Below are 18,783 nucleotides of genomic sequence, written 5' to 3' on the forward strand. Positions count from 1 at the left end.
CTTTTCTTTAGACACCACTATCAAGTTTCTACGCCCAGCCGTTCTCTCAAATTAGTGGAGACAAAGTTTCAATTAAATATGTAGATTCCCCCATGTTAATCTTATGGGAGAAAACCCAACTTTGATGGAAGATCCTGGCCAAACTAATAAAGGTATTAAAAAACTAAAAACACTTTGCAAAACTACAGATCAGGGCCATTGTTTTGACATTTTAATCATCAAAATCGGTTCAAAAATGTGGGAGGAGTTCTGTTTACAAAAATCGGCTTAGCGTATTATCTATCTATCTAATATATAAAATTCTCGTGTCACAGTGTTTGTCTGCAAACTCCTCCGGAACGACTTCACCGATCGTTATGAAATTTGGTGTGTAAATTCTGTAGGTATGCGAATCGGACGTAAACTATTTCCCGTTTCGAAATTCTTAAAAGGGCTCCGCCCCAGTGGCTCTGGAGTTTCCCATGTTAACCTTATGAGAAATGGAATTAATGAATCTTAACAGCTGTTTCAATTAAACAAGTTGGTTCTGTTCTATGATGTTCAATAGCATTAAAGTTACAAGGATTACCAACAGGGTGCAGCACTATTATTTCTTTTACATTTATGACAACAGCTAATTTGCAACCAAAAGGTGAGTGAGCGTAGCGAACGAACTTCAACCTGGAGGCGAGATAGCGTAGCGAACGAGCTAACCTGAAGGCAAGTGAGCGCAGCGAACGAGCTCCAACCTAAAGGTGAGTGAGCGTAGCGAACGAGCTCCAACCCAAAGGTGAGTGAGCGTAGCGAACGAACTCCAACCTAAAGGTGAGTGAGCGTAGCGAACGAGCTCCAACCCAAAGGTGAGTGAGCGTAGCGAACGAACTTCAACCTGGAGGCGAGTTAGCGTAGCGAACGAGCTAACCTGAAGGCAAGTGAGCGCAGCGAACGAGCTCCAACCTAAAGGTGAGTGAGCGTAGCGAACGAGCTCCAACCCAAAGGTGAGTGAGCGTAGCGAACGAACTTCAACCAGGACGTGATTGAGCGATGCGAACGAGATCATCTTGAAAATTAAACGTAACGGTACTTTCTTTCCATCGGTCTGTCTTAGGGGAAACCTATAACTTAGGCGATACGAAGTTCGCCGGGTCAGCTAGTACTATTATAAAAAAGAGGTGGTTGCTGTATGTGTGTATGTGTGTATGGGAAAAGTAAACTCGAAAAATACTGGTCGGATTGGGCTGAAATTTGGCATGATGATAGCTCACATTCCCGATTAACATATAGGCATATTCTTATTTCAAAAATCCTTTCGGGCTCCGCCCCAGTGGCTCTGGAGTTTCCCATGTTAACCTTATGAGAAATGGAATTATTGAATCTTAACAGCTGTTTCAATTAAACAAGTTGGTTCTGTTCTATGATGTTCAATAGCATTAAAGTTACAAGGATTACCAACAGGGTGCAGCACTATTATTTCTTTTACATTTATGACAACAGCTAATTTGCAACCAAAAGGTGAGTGAGCGTAGCGAACGAACTTCAACCTGGAGGCGAGTTAGCGTAGCGAACGAGCTAACATGAAGGCAAGTGAGCGCAGCGAACGAGCTCCAACCTAAAGGTGAGTGAGCGTAGCGAACGAGCTCCAACCTAAAGGTGAGTGAGCGTAGCGAACGAGCTCCAACCTAAAGGTGAGTGAGCGTAGCGAACAAACTTCAACCAGGACGTGATTGAGCCATGCGAACGAGATAATCTTGAAAATTAAGAAGTTAAACGGGGCAAAGCCCGCGGGTTACAGCTAGTATATATAGATATTTAGGTATTTTAATTACAGGCCTATTATATATTTTAAAAATTTTCATTTTTCTTTTCCGAGTTTGTTTGGTTCTGCTTCCCAACCGATTTTCATGATTGAATTTTCAAATTGAAGGTATACACGCACATATTTGCCATCAAGCATTGGCATATATTTATCTATAGTTCCAAACGGCTTATACGTAAACAAAATTTGCTCCCCATGTATTTCTTATGGAAGTTAAATTTGGTTTCTTTTTTCCAAGTTCGTTTGGTTCTTTTGCCTGACCGATTTTCGTGATTGAGGTCTCAAATTGAAGGTATGCACACACAGATTGGCCATCAAGCATCGGCATATATTAATCTATAACTCCACTTGGCTATGCGCATAGCCAAGTATTTCTTATGGGAGTTAAATTTGGTTTCTCTTTTCCGAGTTCGTTTGGCTCTTCTACCCGACCGATTTTCATGATTGAGGTATCAAATTGAAGACATGCACACAAAGATTTTACATCAAGCATCAGCATATAATACATGCTGATGCTTGATGTAAAATCTTTGTGTGCATATCTTCAATTTGCAATTATAATAAATTGCATATTATGCAATACCTAGGTAGTGTATTACTATAAAAAAACATAATTTGATTCATTTTTGAATTCTTCCTAATGTATTTAACCAGTTATAATTATATAGCCTAATCCTCTATATTTTGGTCTAAGAACCTTCATCAGTTAAATACCGGCTTTCATTTAAGCTATTAGTTATTCAAATCGGACGAGATTAAAGAAAACACAAGGTGAACAACCAACATAAATTATTTTTCGTAAAGTTTTTCTATGATTAAAAGTCAATAGCTCCAGTATTGTTAATGATTTTTATATGTCTTAGACTCAAAATAATCAGTAAATTATAGGCTTTTATTTGAGCTATTGATCGTTTGAATCAGTTAGCTCAAGATAGGTTTACTCTATTACTCAATTAAAAATCATAAATTTGATTATTTCTTAGATATTATATTTATTTTAACGCTTTGGAGCAGCATGGGTCCTCTAGTTAACTTAATATTTTTACAATTGTCATGAAAATCGGAGGACTCCGTCCCAGAGTCTTATGTGGACCCTGCCGCCACTGAATAAGTTAAATCTTTACATTTAAAAAATCAAAATTTCACTTAACTTATTTTCTTTTGATGGTAGCCTAAATCACATAGGTTTATGAAGTTAACATTATAGTTTTCAGCTGATATTTTTAATTCATTCGATAAATATCAGATAAAAAAATAAAATAGGTATCCACCGATGACATAATAAACCTGTTAGAGGTGGCTGTGGTAGTACTCATGGTAAGACCTGGACCCGAGACCGATTTAATTTTTCATGTTGAGGTCCCTAGAGGCCTGAAACACCATCCGTTCAAATTTATATAGATATATATGTGTCCGTTAGCGCGATAACTCAAGCAAAAATGATCCGATTTTTATGAAATTTGGTACAAACGTGTAAACCTACGTTTATTTGAACGAGTTCACGATCCAGCATAATCGGACCATGAGAAGGGGAGTTTATGGGGGGTTTATGGGAGGTTTTATGGGGTAAAAATGTGGTTTTCCCATTTTTGACCCTAAAAACAAAAAAAATTAAAAATTTTTTTCTATACCGTTTTGTAGAGCTTAAAAAAAGAAATAATTTAGTATATTGAAGCGCTGTTGTATGCCTAACGGCACAGATAATATAACCTCTTATTATCTGTGCTAACGGTCACGGAGAAAATTAAAAAATAGTGTAATTTAAAATTCCCATGTTCTTATGAAGAAAATGAAAATTGTTGTTTACTTGTTTATGGATATTTATTGATAAAATTTGGCAAATTTATTTATTTCATCCTATACTACTGACGTATGGTCAAAAAACACTTTTTACCTTTCCCGTAGCAGCAAACCTAAGCACTAGTTAAATCTAATGATATTTAAATAGGGAATAAATATAACTTATTTATGGAAATATTTTTGTAAAAATGTAATCAGACAAGTTGAAATTCGCTTAGTCTGCAGGTTTGCTGCGGCGGGGGTATTTCCTTATATCGGTGGATACCTATTTTATTTTTTTATCTGATATTTATCGAATGAATTAAAAATATCAGCTGAAAACTATAATGTTAACTTCATAAACCTATGTGATTTAGGCTACCATCAAAAGAAAATAAGTTAAGTGAAATTTTGATTTTTTAAATGTAAAGATTTAACTTATTCAGTGGCGGCAGGGTCCACATAAGACTCTGGGACGGAGTCCTCCGATTTTCATGACAATTGTAAAAATATTAAGTTAACTAGAGGACCCATGCTGCTCCAAAGCGTTAAAATAAATATAATATCTAAGAAATAATCAAATTTATGATTTTTAATTGAGTAATAGAGTAAACCTATCTTGAGCTAACTGATTCAAACGATCAATAGCTCAAATAAAAGCCTATAATTTACTGATTATTTTGAGTCTAAGACATATAAAAATCATTAACAATACTGGAGCTATTGACTTTTAATCATAGAAAAACTTTACGAAAAATAATTTATGTTGGTTGTTCACCTTGTGTTTTCTTTAATCTCGTCCGATTTGAATAACTAATAGCTTAAATGAAAGCCGGTATTTAACTGATGAAGGTTCTTAGACCAAAATATAGAGGATTAGGCTATATAATTATAACTGGTTAAATACATTAGGAAGAATTCAAAAATGAATCAAATTATGTTTTTTTATAGTAATACACTACCTAGGTATTGCATAATATGCAATTTATTATAATTGCAAATTGAAGATATGCACACAAAGATTTTACATCAAGCATCAGCATGTATTATATGCTGATGCTTGATGTAAAATCTTTGTGTGCATGTCTTCAATTTGATACCTCAATCATGAAAATCGGTCGGGTAGAAGAGCCAAACGAACTCGGAAAAGAGAAACCAAATTTAACTCCCATAAGAAATACTCGGCTATGCGCATAGCCAAGTGGAGTTATAGATTAATATATGCCGATGCTTGATGGCCAATCTGTGTGTGCATACCTTCAATTTGAGACCTCAATCACGAAAATCGGTCAGGCAGAAGAACCAAACGAACTTGGAAAAAAGAAACCAAATTTAACTCCCATAAGAAATACTTGGCTATGCGCATAGCCAAGTGGAGTTATAGATTAATATATGCCGATGCTTGATGGCCAATCTGTGTGTGCATACCTTCAATTTGATACCTCAATCACGAAAATCGGTCAGGCAGAAGAACCAAACGAACTTGGAAAAAAGAAACCAAATTTAACTCCCATAAGAAATACTTGGCTATGCGCATAGCCAAGTGGAGTTATAGATTAATATATGCCGATGCTTGATGGCCAATCTGTGTGTGCATACCTTCAATTTGAGACCTCAATCACGAAAATCGGTCAGGCAGAAGAACCAAACGAACTTGGAAAAAAGAAACCAAATTTAACTCCCATAAGAAATACTCGGCTATGCGCATAGCCAAGTGGAGTTATAGATTAATATATGCCGATGCTTGATGGCCAATCTGTGTGTGCATACCTTCAATTTGAGACCTCAATCACGAAAATCGGTCAGGCAGAAGAACCAAACGAACTTGGAAAAAAGAAACCAAATTTAACTTCCATAAGAAATACATGGGGAGCAAATTTTGTTTACGTATAAGCCGTTTGGAACTATAGATAAATATATGCCAATGCTTGATGGCAAATATGTGCGTGCATACCTTCAATTTGAAAATTCAATCATGAAAATCGGTTGGGAAGCAGAACCAAACAAACTCAGAAAAGAAAAATGAAAATTTTTAAAAAATATATAATAGGCCTGTAATTAAAATACCTAAATATCTATATATACTAGCTGTAACCCGCGGGCTTTGCCCCGTTTAACTTCTTAATTTTCAAGATTATCTCGTTCGCATGGCTCAATCACGTCCTGGTTGAAGTTTGTTCGCTACGCTCACTCACCTTTAGGTTGGAGCTCGTTCGCTACGCTCACTCACCTTTAGGTAACACCGTAAAAGACATTTAAGTTATGCCAATAAATAAGAAAAAAAACCTAAATGAAGAAACATTTTTTAATGTATTACAGATACATCACAAAACATAGGTACATAAAGTGTTAATCCTAACAATTACTCAATATATTAGGAATTTTACAAGGATTCTGAAAATTGCAATAATACCCATTTAAACATGATTTTTAAAGCAGCTGCTGCCATATCATTGAAGCCAATACATGTTTTTTTACAGGAAATTAAACATTAACAGTTCCGTGTTTTTCAAGAGAAACTCTTAAATTTGAGATCGACAAATCAAACGAACACTAGATGTTTATACATAATTTTGAAGGTTATTAACTGCAGAAGTTTTTAGTAATATTTGACACTCCCTAGATAGTGTGGGCTGGTGTGTATCATTCGCTAGACTGGCCTGTTAAAATTGAAATAACTTTTGAAAACTGTTAATGTGTACCTTAGGATGAAAAAATTACTTGTTGCCATTTTTTTCTTTATTAAATACAGCGCCAATCCAAGATGGCTACCAAACGTCGCTAAAACGTGACAGTAAATTAAGATATAAGGGTTATTAGCGAATTTCCCAATTTTTACCATTTCTTTCCAAACCATTTTGTAGAGCTTAAAAAAACAAATAATTTAGTATATTTAAGCGTTGTTGTGTGCCTAATGGTTACGGAGAAAATTCCTAAAAATATAAAATTAAAATTTCTATGTTATTCTTATGGAGAATAAGTCAACTTTTGTAGTTTGCTTGTTTATGAACATATTTGGATCGGATTTGGAAAATACTTCCATTTCTTACTAAAATATTAACATTTTACAAAAAAAAAGAAAAAACTCTTTTACCCTCGCTGTTGCAGCAAACCTAAGTGTTAAACTAATTCTATTTGAATAGGAAATAAATGAGATATTTTTATGGAGGCATTTTAGAGTAATCGAATCAGGTTAGTGGCAATTCGCTTAGTCTGGAGGTTTGCTGCGGCGGGGGCATTTTTATACATTTTCTTTACAATGATAATTATATACCTATATTTTTTGTGTTTAGACATTGTAGGAACAAAACCAGTTGTAAGATAAATTTTTAAACTATTGTGAGTATAACGGCCACTGGTATTTGTGCTAATTAGTGTGAAAATTACCAAAAATTTTACAAAACGGTGAAACGTTTTAAGGAACGACAGTTTAAAAATGAAAGCTGGCTATGGTATTTATTGATACTACAAACTAATTGTGTAATAGATTACTGTGTACAATAGTGACTCGGAAGTTAAAATATTTAATAACAAAACTTACCTCGCATACTAAACATATTATAAGATACAGATATTAAATCTCTAAATGTATAAACTAAACAGTCATTGTTTTCACCATCAAAATCTGTTGCTCGTTCTAATGGGATTTTGTTACACTCAGCACATCCACACAATTCAGTGCATAACATATTTTCCCCAAAGCAAGAACAATATGCCGACTTGCCCCCCATACACTGGCGAGTATGTTCCCAGCACTCTATCCTACTATGCCTCCGAGGCCGATGTCGGCAAACTGTATCGTTCCAGTAATGGTGTTCCCTCAGTCAATCTGAAGCCTCCAAATGACACTGTTGGCAAAATTAGTCCTGAAATAAAAATTCAGCCGCCGGTACGAAGGCTCGCAGACCCCACACACGGGCGAGCATGTTTGCCACCAACACCGTCACGAACATGCTCGCGAACATGCTCGGTGATTTCTAGCTGCTATAATGAACATATGCAGGAGGCTTCTTTCTTCCTTCACCTTAATTACCTTATCGCTAACAGATATTGCCTTTGTCACATTTGATGACAAGAACGTCTTCAGTTTTACTTTACTCATACGATCCCAAACGCATATCTCACCTTTACCCAAGTGCTGATGGACAAACTTTTCAAAACATTGTTGTCCTATGGTACCACGGTTGATCATTTGCTTCCTTTTCGGTCATAACTTGTTCAGAAGCAAGGTATTGTACCTTGGTTTGACTTTCATCAAAAGGATTACAATGTGAGAGAGTTACATATTCGTCTGTATTGTGTTTAGCTTGCTTCCCCAAATTTCGTGGTACATAGTCCTTATGGGATCCATGTTAACATTGTACCGATTTTCAAACTCATCATATAATCGTGACATTTCTGGTGCTAGGTGCTATCATAAAGAACCTGTCAAAGACAATGTAATTCTGTGTCAATCCCACTATTCCACCAATTACTTTCAGGTTCCGGTTTTCATGCTCAATCCCATGATCAGGAGACTGTGTCGTGAAAGGCACAGGATCTATTACTAAAATAACATTATCATTTGACACATACCTTCTCCGATTAGCTTGTCAACAACCGTTAGCATGGGTTAGCGATGAGAGAGAATATGATATTTAATAGGTAAAGTCACAACAGTTGCATTAACGTTTGAACCTTAATCTTTACAGGAATGAGAGATTGCACTATTTTGTTAAGAATTATAAGGACCATCAAAAATAATAATTTCAATCAAAACTGGTTTCCATTTTAAATTCCTATTTTATTTTACTTCCTGGGGTTTGTAGGGGAAAATAACACGATAAATTTAAACCGTAATTTTTACAGGAATGGGAGTTCTACCATTTTGTTTAAAATTTAATGAATAGCTATTAAAATCGTTCAGGCTATTTAAAAAAATTAGATTTTTCTGCTATCTTATGGGTTTTGATGGTACAATGACCATTAAAAATCTAAATTTCAAAAACATTAAATAACTCCTAGAGATACCATGGATCATACTAATCAAATTTCATCTAAATCGGACCAAAGGTGTGGTATATGTAGCTATGTACACATCCGGACAAACATACTCACACACACGCACACACACAGGCATCACTTCGAAAACCACTTTCTTTGGTCCAGGGGGAACCAATAAAAGGTACAGATAGTCATAACTACTTTTTGCAATAATTGTCGGTGATAACTTGGGTAATTTTTGTCCGATTTCGATCAAATTTGGTTAAAAGTGCAAGGCAGGGCAAACTTGAATGAGTTAGCGAACCAGAATGATCGGACCATGGGAACGGGGTTTTACTAGGGGTTTTATGGAGTAAAAAATAGTTTTTCTCATTTTTGACCCTCAAAACACACAATTCTCCAATTTCTCTCTAGATATTTTAAAGAGCTTAAAAAACATATAGTTTAGATATTGTACGGTTATTGGTAACGGAGAAAGTTAAAAAAATCATAAACTTAAAATTCCAATGTTGTTCTTATAGAGAATATTGTAGTTTGATTGTTTATGGATATATTTTGATCAAACTTGACAAATTTATTTATTAGCGAATTTCCCATATAGGGAATAAGCTATTACCGTAGTACTCATGGTAAGACCTGGACCCGGGACCGATTTTTTTTTCGTTTTGAGGTCCCTAGAGGCCAAAAACACCATCCGTTCAAATTCATATATATATATATATATATATATATATATTTATATGAGTCCGTTAGTGCGATAACTCGAGCAAAAATGATCCGATTTTGATGAAATTTGGTACAAACGTGTAAACCTAGGTTTATTCGAACGAGTTCGCGAACCAGCATGATCGGACCATGGGAACGGGGGTTTATGGGGGCTTTTATGAGGTAAAAATGGGTTTTTCCCATTTTTGACCCAAAAAACATAAAATTTTGCAATTTCTTTCTAAACTATTTTGTAGAGCTTAAAAAAACAAATAATTTAGTATAATGAAGCGTTATAATGCGCCTAATAGTTACGGAGAAAATTCCAAAAAATTGTAAATTTAAAATTTCCATGTTATTCTTATGGAGAATAAGTAAACTGTTGTAGTTTGCTTGTTTATTAACATATTTTGCCCAAATTTGGAAAATGTTTTTATTTCTTACCAACTATTACCATTTTACATAAAAAACACTTTTACCCTCCCTGTTGCAGCAAACCTAAGTATGTTTTAAACTGATTCTTTTTAAATGGGGAATAAATGTGATATTTTTAAGGAGACATTTTAGTGTAAATCCATTCAGGGAATTGGAAATTCGCTTAGTCTGCAGGTTTGCTGCGGCGGGGGTATTTTATGCTTAGCTATGAATAAATTACTATAAAAAATACACTTTATTAGTTTCCTTGTAGAAGCAAACCTAGGTACCATAGGCCTACTCATTAAATATAATGGGATTTTTATTAGGTTTCATTAAAAATTAATTCACACAAATGGAAATTCGCTTAGTCGGCAGGTTTGCTGCAGTGGGGGTATTTTATATATGAAAATGAAGGTTAGAATCTCCTCTTTAAGAAAATAATAGTTTTATGGTATTTTCTATTCAATAAATTATTATATTTTGCTACTGAAGGTAGCAATGTTAAAGAAGGTAGGTAGCGGTTTTATGAGGCAAGGTTAAGGTTATACCCCTTATTAGATTTGGAAAGTAAAAAGAGGTGATAAAAAATGGCAACAGGGCGATTATTACTAACAAACGTATTGTTAAGCATGGAAAATCAACAAATCAATTTTAACACTCCAATCGAGCCAGAGTCTGAATACTTACAAACCACCCCGCACTAAGAGACCAGTGTAGTATAGAAAAACTTTACAAAAAGTGATAACTTTTTCCTAAAAATCACAAATTCAAATTTCCATTGCCAAATCAGGGCTTATGCAGATGTTTCATCTCAATGAATTTGTACAATTAATATTGGAAATTTAACGAGGATTCTAAAAATGACACTGCATTTGGAATAAAAACAATATTTAGTGCACTTATGGCCATTTTATGTAAGCAAGTACAAATATTTTGAAAAAATCTTAAATTGTCCGTTATTCCCTACCTGCGAGGGTATGGAAACTTAAATTGGTGCCATTTTGTCACCAATACTTAGTAGTTAAACACATAAAATTTTTTAACACTACCTAATTTAGTTCCACCCTGTATAAAGACTAGATAAAATTAAAAATTTTATAAAATAATTTTAAAATAAACCTGATTTTAAAATTCCAAGATTAATTCAGACACCAAATGACACTACCATACTGTTATAAAGTTCAATTTATTCCCTACGTAGAAAAACCACAAGTTGTTTACTTTTAAGTGTGATAACATAGAGAAATAGGCTACCTATGTTTGTTTTTACCAATACTCTACCGCACCTGATTTTGGGTGATATCTGGTTTCCATGGCAGCACAGCATTGTTTGTTATTCACAAAACTAAATTAGTAAATATGTAAAACAAGAAGCAAGATATATTTTATAAACATTATAAAAGTAAGAAGAAACAAAAAGGGTGAAAAATAATGATTAAATAACAAGTGGCGCTGCGTAGTGGCTATATATGTGTCTGTTAGCACGATAACTCGAGCAAAAATGATCCGATTTTCATGAAATTAGGTGTAAACCTACGTTTATTCCAACAAGTTCACGATCCAGCATAATCGGACCATGGGAATGGGGGTTTATGGGGGATTTTATGGGGTAAAAATAGGGTTTAACCCATTTTTTACCCTAAAAACAAAACATTTTGCAATTTCTTTTTAAACCGTTTTGTAGAGCTTAAAAAAAGAAATAAGTTAATTTAGTATATTAAGGCGTTATGGTATGCCTTACGGTCACGGAGAAAATTCAAAAATAATGTAATTTAAAAAATTCCCATGTTATTCTTAAGGAGAAAATGAAAATTGTTGTAGTTTACTTGTTTATCGATATATATTGATAAAATTTGGCAAATTTATTTATTTCATCCTATACTATTGACGTAGGCCTATGGTCAAAAAACACTTTTTACCTTCCCCGTAGCAGCAAACCTAAGCACTCGTTAAATCTAATATTATTTAAATATGGAATAAATATGTCTTATTTATAGAAATATTTTAGTAAAAATGTAATCATACATGATACATGATCTCTCTGTCCATAGTCCTTTGCCTTAAGGAATTGGACAGGTCCAGGGCCGAACTTACCTAGGGGCGGACGGGGCGAGCGCCCGGGGCCCCCGGGCCTAGGGGGCCCCGAAGGGGCCCCTTGCACAGTAGTTTTTATTAATATCTTCGAAAATTAATCAGACACTTACCGAATGATCTTCTTTTTTAACAGCTTTATTGTCGTTATCCTATATTTAAGGTTATTGTTAGATGAACTTTAAGGTATTACTAGGACCAAAATTCTTGACTCTAAGGGACTTTTCCTCAGGGTTGCACTGGGCCCCGCTCTTAGACCTAGTTTACACGAGCATAGCTGCTAGGCTGTGACGGACCAGTTTGAGTTTCAATGAAGCCGTTCACACAAACCTACGGCCGCGGTGATCAAGTTGAAGGGGGCCCCTTCGCTTGGGGCAAAAAATACAATAAATAATATGAAAACTCTTGTCCTAACGTAGAACGTAACTTGACCAATTGTGTTGGGGTTAAATGGAGATTCAATTGAGATCTAATACTTTTGAAAAATAAAAACATTGTTTGAAAAATATGTTTTATTAGATGTTATTCTTTTACCTCTAAGTATATGCCATTCGCGATTTTAAGGGGCAGAAGTATTATATTACCCATTCAATTAAAAGGTTTTATAAAATAGTAATTAAGTTATACGTCGAAATTCGGATCTTCAATTTAGTCGATAGAATCAAAATCATACAGCGCCAGTAGGATAAAAAATCTATATAGACATTTTATGACAACTAGGGTCGTCTGATGTTAACAAAAATTACATTATTTGGGAGCGGGCGAGCGTTGTCGACTGAAATCGTAAAAAAGTGCTCAACAAGCAGCTGCAACAATACATGATAATGAGCTGATAAGGGATCCTGTCTAGTCTTGTCTGTCTCACGCACGCGCATACACATACATACAATGCCTTATCGCCAATCCAAAACAATTTAAATCACTTTACTCCCAGTGTGTTTTTGGTTGACATTGTCGTACTTTTGTGTTGTATTTTATTATTAATTCTGCAAACACTACAAAGAACAAATTAATGTTGTATTGAATGTTATGTTTGTGTTGTATTGATTTATATTGAATACATTTAAACATCTTTCAGTTTACTCATATAAATGGTTAGCTTGTGATTGGTTTTTAGACTTGTATTGTAACATTTTACTCGTCAAGAAAAAACTCAAACTCGTTAAAGTTCTTAATGGTACTTTTCATGCTAGGACTTTTAACATATTATACAAACGAGAATTCCATGCCAAAACCACTATGAAAATAAACATAAGTCATAGTTTATGATTTTATAGTTTTAGTGCAGCCAAGAAATGTAGGAAAAGCAGGAGGATTTAATTGCCATGCTAACGTGACCAACGTATCAGAGTAGGAAGTGACATTTATTTATAGGGAAAATAACTATGTTCTAAAATTTATAATGATTAGGCCTAATCTATAAAAAGTAAACTTTTAAATTGTTTTGACTTGTATCTTATAAACTTAGTACAGTAAAAGGTTTGTTAGTAAAATTATAGTAAGTTATAAAATATATTAAAGCTTTAAAAGTTTATGCATTATCTCTGACTTACATCACTCGTTTAAATATAACTTATTCCATTAATTAATGTTAGTTATTTTTAATTTGAGTTTTCATTCAAGCACCAAATAGAATGTGTATTACAGTAAAAAAATTAAATTAAACCTTTTACGAGTACGTGTTATTTTATTTTTATTTTATCTATAGTTTTCATTATTTGTTGCAAAGGATATTACATTTTAATGTATTGCAAAAAATGTGTAAGGTACCTGCTAAGTATATTAAAATTTTATAAATACAATTACAACAAGAACAAATCATAAAATAACACCGTACATTGTAGCTATTTTCAGACTTGAAATATTACATGCAATTAGTTTATGCAAAATACAGCATTCTAACAGGTTTACATATTAATTCACCTTGAAATTAGCTATTTAAAATTAGTGTGCATGTAAATGCGTTACATTGTGTACCGTATATGTTCTCGTATAATCATACTGGGGGGCCCCATCGGCAAATTCGCCCGGGGCCTCTGAAGTCCTAAGTCCGGCCCTGGACAGGTCAGGGTTAATACAAAGAATAACCAACTTAATAGGCCTAATAATTTTTGTCACTGTCTAGGTAACTGTCTATGTCCTCTAAACTTATCTTAACTCTACTAGATATTTTTTTAATCCTGATTTGAATTTTGTTAAGCTCTGAATTTCAAGTATTTTTTTCGGTAGGGCCTGGTACAATTTCATTCCCATGTAATCTGGTTTGTGTTCAAATTTTGTGAGTTTATTTATCAGTATATTTATTATCAGACAAGTTGAAATTTGCTTAAGTTTAGTCTGCAGGTTTGCTGCGGCGGGGGTATTTTTTATAGCTATAATGCCGTACACAACTTAAAAATGCTAAGTTAGGCTATCTACACTGTTTTTGCAGGCTATAGCAAATTTGTTACAAATAAAATTGAAGATGTAGCCTATGTTCAATCAAATGTAGGCCTAACCTAATGCTGACATTTTAATAAAAAAATGCTTGACTTAGAGAATAAAATGTTTGCCATAGTTGTCTGAGAGTTTGTAGCATTTAACTGCTAAAACAAATTTCATCCCAGCCTATACCCTGGTTTAAAGTACCATGCAGTCTAAGTAAAGGTTTCTTTTTTTCAGAATCAAAGTAACTTCTAACTTACATGGTTAGGATTGTTTCCACAACAAAACTTGTATTCCTGATTGATGATATGTTGGATAGTGTTTCTATTTCAAATAAATTCACCTGCAACACCAAAAGAAATTAAGAAAATTATGCCTGCCATGCTGAAGCAAGAGGAAGGCTCACTAACTATTGAAGAGTTCCTGGAACAACCTGTGATAAGTCTGTAACTTTACATCTAAATCTGTTAATAACTTCTATATCGTCTATTTTTGTTTTCTTCAATTTAGTTAATTGTTTAAAGTCTATTGTGATTGTTAACCCTGTAAGTACCGGTAGTTGAAAGGAATTTGTACAACCATCATAGCCTGATAAATTAGCGTAGCCATTTTAAACTCAGAGCCAATGTCAACAAAAGCAAGCCTAGGTAGACGATAGACCTGGCTACAATGCTTATTGCTTAGCCTCTATTTGCATGTACTAGGCCTAGGCCTAGACCTCATCCAAACTATAGCATAGAGCAAGAACTCTAGGCCTAATCTGGCTTCAGAGACCTGTATTGAAAGGAAAGTTTTACATAAAAACTGTAAGTTTAAGCAGCCCATGTTATTAGCCTATGGTGGCTACATGAACAATGAAATGTCCACTGACTTAATTTCAAGTTTAGCCTGCTAAACGTTAGGCCTAAAAACCAACATAAATTTAAATTGATCAAATCTTGTTTCTTATCAGATTAACAACGTTCCTTAATGGGCAACTTATTCTCTGGTGATATATAGAACTAAAAAATGGCCAGTTGGATCATTGGTTCTTTTAAGGCTAAGTGCAGAATGAATGGGAAGTAGGCTAGACTAACCAGAGTGTGGTAGAAGTAGTAGGCTATAGTTCGATTCCTACTACGGTCGGTAGGCCTAGGTCTAAGTTGAATAAGAATAAGAATAAGAATATTTATTTTCCTTTAGACAAGTACATGAATTTGGAATCGTCATAATAATCACAAGGCAAATTCAACAATTAACATGCTTCTACAACACTATCAAAATTTCTACAATAAATAAATAAATATATAATAATAAATAATCACTTTATGTTCACAACTAAAACTAAAAGATGCAAGGTCTAATAATTACACATGCAGGTCAAATAAATATCACATATCAAGAGTCAAAACTTAAAAATAGGTACTTACGGATGCTGCTGGTATATTAAAAAAAATCATTCCAGGAATACAGTGGGTTGGCCAATATAAGAAGAAATTAGGTGGTAAGTTAAGCTTAACCTAAGTACCAGTAACTTAGCCTAAAGTACTAACTAGGCATGAAAGTGTAGCTTAGGCAAATTCTGGAACATCAAAGATGTCTGAACAAGCCTTGTTTTTAACTAGACTAGTCTCAAAAAATTAACATAAAACGTAGGCTAGGCCTAGGCATATAACTTAACTTAAGTTTAAGTTAGTCATAATTCTTACCCATGATAAACATATGGATGGCCAGAGAACCGTAGCACCATTTGATTTCGCACTTGTCATTGTAATAATAACTTACGCTTAGGCCTATGCTACTAGGCTATTTAGCTTTACGATTTAAATTTTTAAGTCATATATATTGTAAACATTTGACGCAATTAAGCATTAGGCCTCCTGCACAAATAACACGACACGGATTAGGCCTACTCTGTCATTAAATTATTTTAACTCAAACCAAATAAAAAATGTTATAGTAGGCCTAAGTTAATAAATGCGACCACCGAACGCTAAAACACAACAGTATCCTACGACACACAACGAATCACACGAAAACAATATTTCTTGTTTCTGTTTTCTGTTCTGTCGGTCAACAATAGATTTAAATTCAAATTATTTTATTGTTGATGTTCCATGTCCATGGAAGAATGAAATTAAATTAGAATTACAACAATTAATAATTGAGAAAGCCATAAAAAGTCTGGTAGGCCTATCTGTTTGCAGCAAAGAGGAAATTCAGAAAGGGATTTAGAATACACTCTTGTCATGTCATTGATTATAAGGCAATCTAATGTTTAATATTAATAGTATTAAAAACATGTTGTGTTTTATTTGTTTATTTTATCATCTATATAAAGCTAGGATGTATTTGAACTTTTGAGGAAACTGAAAGCCGTACACATATCAACCCATACTGAATGAAAGGGTTGGTTTGAAAATCCCCAAAAATGTCAGTTTTATCGGTAAACCCTCTCTATATAAAATAAAAGGGATATTATATCACATCTATATAAATAAAATTACAGTTTTGTCTGTACATTGCTTAGAATCATGCAGTTTTTGGTTATTTTTACGTTTCATAGCCTAAGAAAGCCAAAACGAGTCTTATCTCAATTTCTGTCTGTTTGTCTGTTTGTCCATTCTGTGACTCCGTCTGTAACGCCAAAATGTCATTTTACGTGGCCTACTCCTAGAAAGCTAGAGTACCGGTCAAGGTTCTAATCATTTTTCTGTATTTACTGGATTGGTGAGAGTGTCTTTGGCTATAAAAACATGGCCTCGCTTCTTTGAAAACAAAATAACGAACCACCAAAAACCCAATTTTGTTCGATTTTTGTCAAATTTGTTCCCAATGTTTACTATTGCATTTTATGAAATAACGATCAGCTGTTTGGATTAGTTCTCACTTCTAGCTGTCACTGATATGTTTACATTAAAAGTTTTTACGCCACACTATATTATTTTGACGAACTTCCCACGCAAGTATTTAGTCCTGAAAACAGCTGTTTGCCGCCAGGTTATTCAAATGGGGTTTCATTGCGTACTACTGTACTGTAATGAGTTTTGCCGGACACCAATCAGCTGATTGTACTGTATTTAGTATTTAGGCATCGATATATAACTACTACTGGATTGCGCGCTGTCCATAAGAGCTGTGTAGAGAAATTCGGTCGCGTACAGGTGTGAGTGGCGGGACGTATCGCGGTGTTGCAGGCGCCCGGTAGGGGCAAAACAGCAACTCGCGCCGCCGCCCGCTGCTATTCCCGCCAACGAACTATCTCGCCAAAAAAATATTCCGCCACTAGCAACCCCGCCAAATCTATAATAGTTTTTTTTTTTACAATTCGAGGTCATGTACGAAGAAGCAAAAGTAAACCACCTGTGAATGAATCATCCTGCCAGTTATTAGTGGACGGATAGCACTTTCACGTGGTAGTTTGGTTAGCAATGTATGAATTAATGAAATATGAAATAATGATTTATTCCACCATAATTACATTACATACAAATGAAATAAAAACTTGGAATTACGTTGCCACAGATCCAGTTAATGTGGCAACGTTCAATAAAAATTAACAATATAAAGTACATTCTATAAACTTTCAGTACAGTCCACACATGAAAAACACCTTGCCGCTCTCTGTGGCGTCTTGACGACATTTGTTAAATTAAACAAAATAACAATATTATTACAATAATAGATATTTACAACAAACATATATTAAAAAATTAATCCTATATAAGCAGTATAAAATCATGTAAATCAACAATTTAAAACAAGATATGCAGATTTGATAATTAAAAATCAAAAGGTCAAAATTCTTCAACTGCGGCTAAACAGAAGATATGCTAGGATAAAATCCATGCGTGAAATGATTGTAGTGTTTAAGAAAAAAAAACTTAAAGCACCTGATAGGTTAATAGAGGTTTTAGAGGGAAAGTTTTCAGGATTTCCGTTAGATTTAATTGCCTCAAAACACAAAATTTCCCGATTTCTCTTTAGACCTTTTTAAAGAGCTTAAAAAAAAAATTTGCATATAAAAGTATTTTTGTTTGATTATTGGTAATGGAGAAAATTAAAAAATTGTAAATTTAAAATTCCCATGTTATTCTTATGGAGAATATTGTCAAATGTTGATGTTTGCTTGTTTATGGATATATTTAGATCAAACTTGGGAAACGTATTTATTTTGTACTAAGCTATCAATATTTTACTCAAAAACACACTTTATTAGTTTCCTTGTAGCAGCAAACCTAGGTACTCGTTAAACCTAATGTTATTAAAATATATTTAACTGAAAATCAATTCAGACAAATGGAAATTCGCTTAGTCGGCAGGTTTGCTGCGGCGGGGGTATTATTGTTAGAAAAATATTAGGTACAGTAACATGCGAAGAATATGTTAGTCTTTTGACAGCTGACGAATGCAATTTAAGTAGCTACACCCATATGTCTAACGTTGACTTTGGAGAGGACACGCACGAAATTAAGCTGATAAAGTTAATCGGAAATTAGTTTTTTAAATAATTTGATACAGTCATGCTAAAGAGCAAACCATTGCACTGTCAAAAGTTGGTATTCGTCAAAAGCTAACATAATTAGTACTTTTTAATCATGCGTGAAATG

General features: G+C 34.1%; 1 protein-coding gene across 4 annotated transcripts in view; it reads right to left on the minus strand.

Annotated features, from left to right (window-relative positions):
• Window positions 1-16,181, minus strand: part of LOC129002136 (coiled-coil domain-containing protein 186-like) — a 77,697-nt gene extending 61,516 nt beyond the window's left edge. For all 4 annotated transcript variants that reach the window (XR_008491542.1, XR_008491543.1, XR_008491541.1 and 1 more), the window contains exons 1-2: window positions 15,883-16,181; window positions 14,455-14,537 (exon numbers count right to left, since the gene is read on the minus strand). Coding sequence is in view for 1 of the 4 variants with exons in the window: in XM_054429735.1 (XP_054285710.1) it covers window positions 14,455-14,537; window positions 15,883-15,942 (143 nt within the window). In the remaining 3 variants the exon portion in view is untranslated. The remainder of the gene's footprint in view (window positions 1-14,454; window positions 14,538-15,882) is intronic.
• Between the last annotated feature and the right edge of the window lie 2,602 nt (window positions 16,182-18,783).

This window comes from Macrosteles quadrilineatus, unplaced genomic scaffold, assembly GCF_028750875.1.
Source record: "Macrosteles quadrilineatus isolate MER2022 unplaced genomic scaffold, UCM_ALF_1.0 Scaffold_9__3_contigs__length_116548681, whole genome shotgun sequence".
In the NCBI taxonomy this organism is placed as follows: domain Eukaryota; kingdom Metazoa; phylum Arthropoda; class Insecta; order Hemiptera; family Cicadellidae; genus Macrosteles; species Macrosteles quadrilineatus.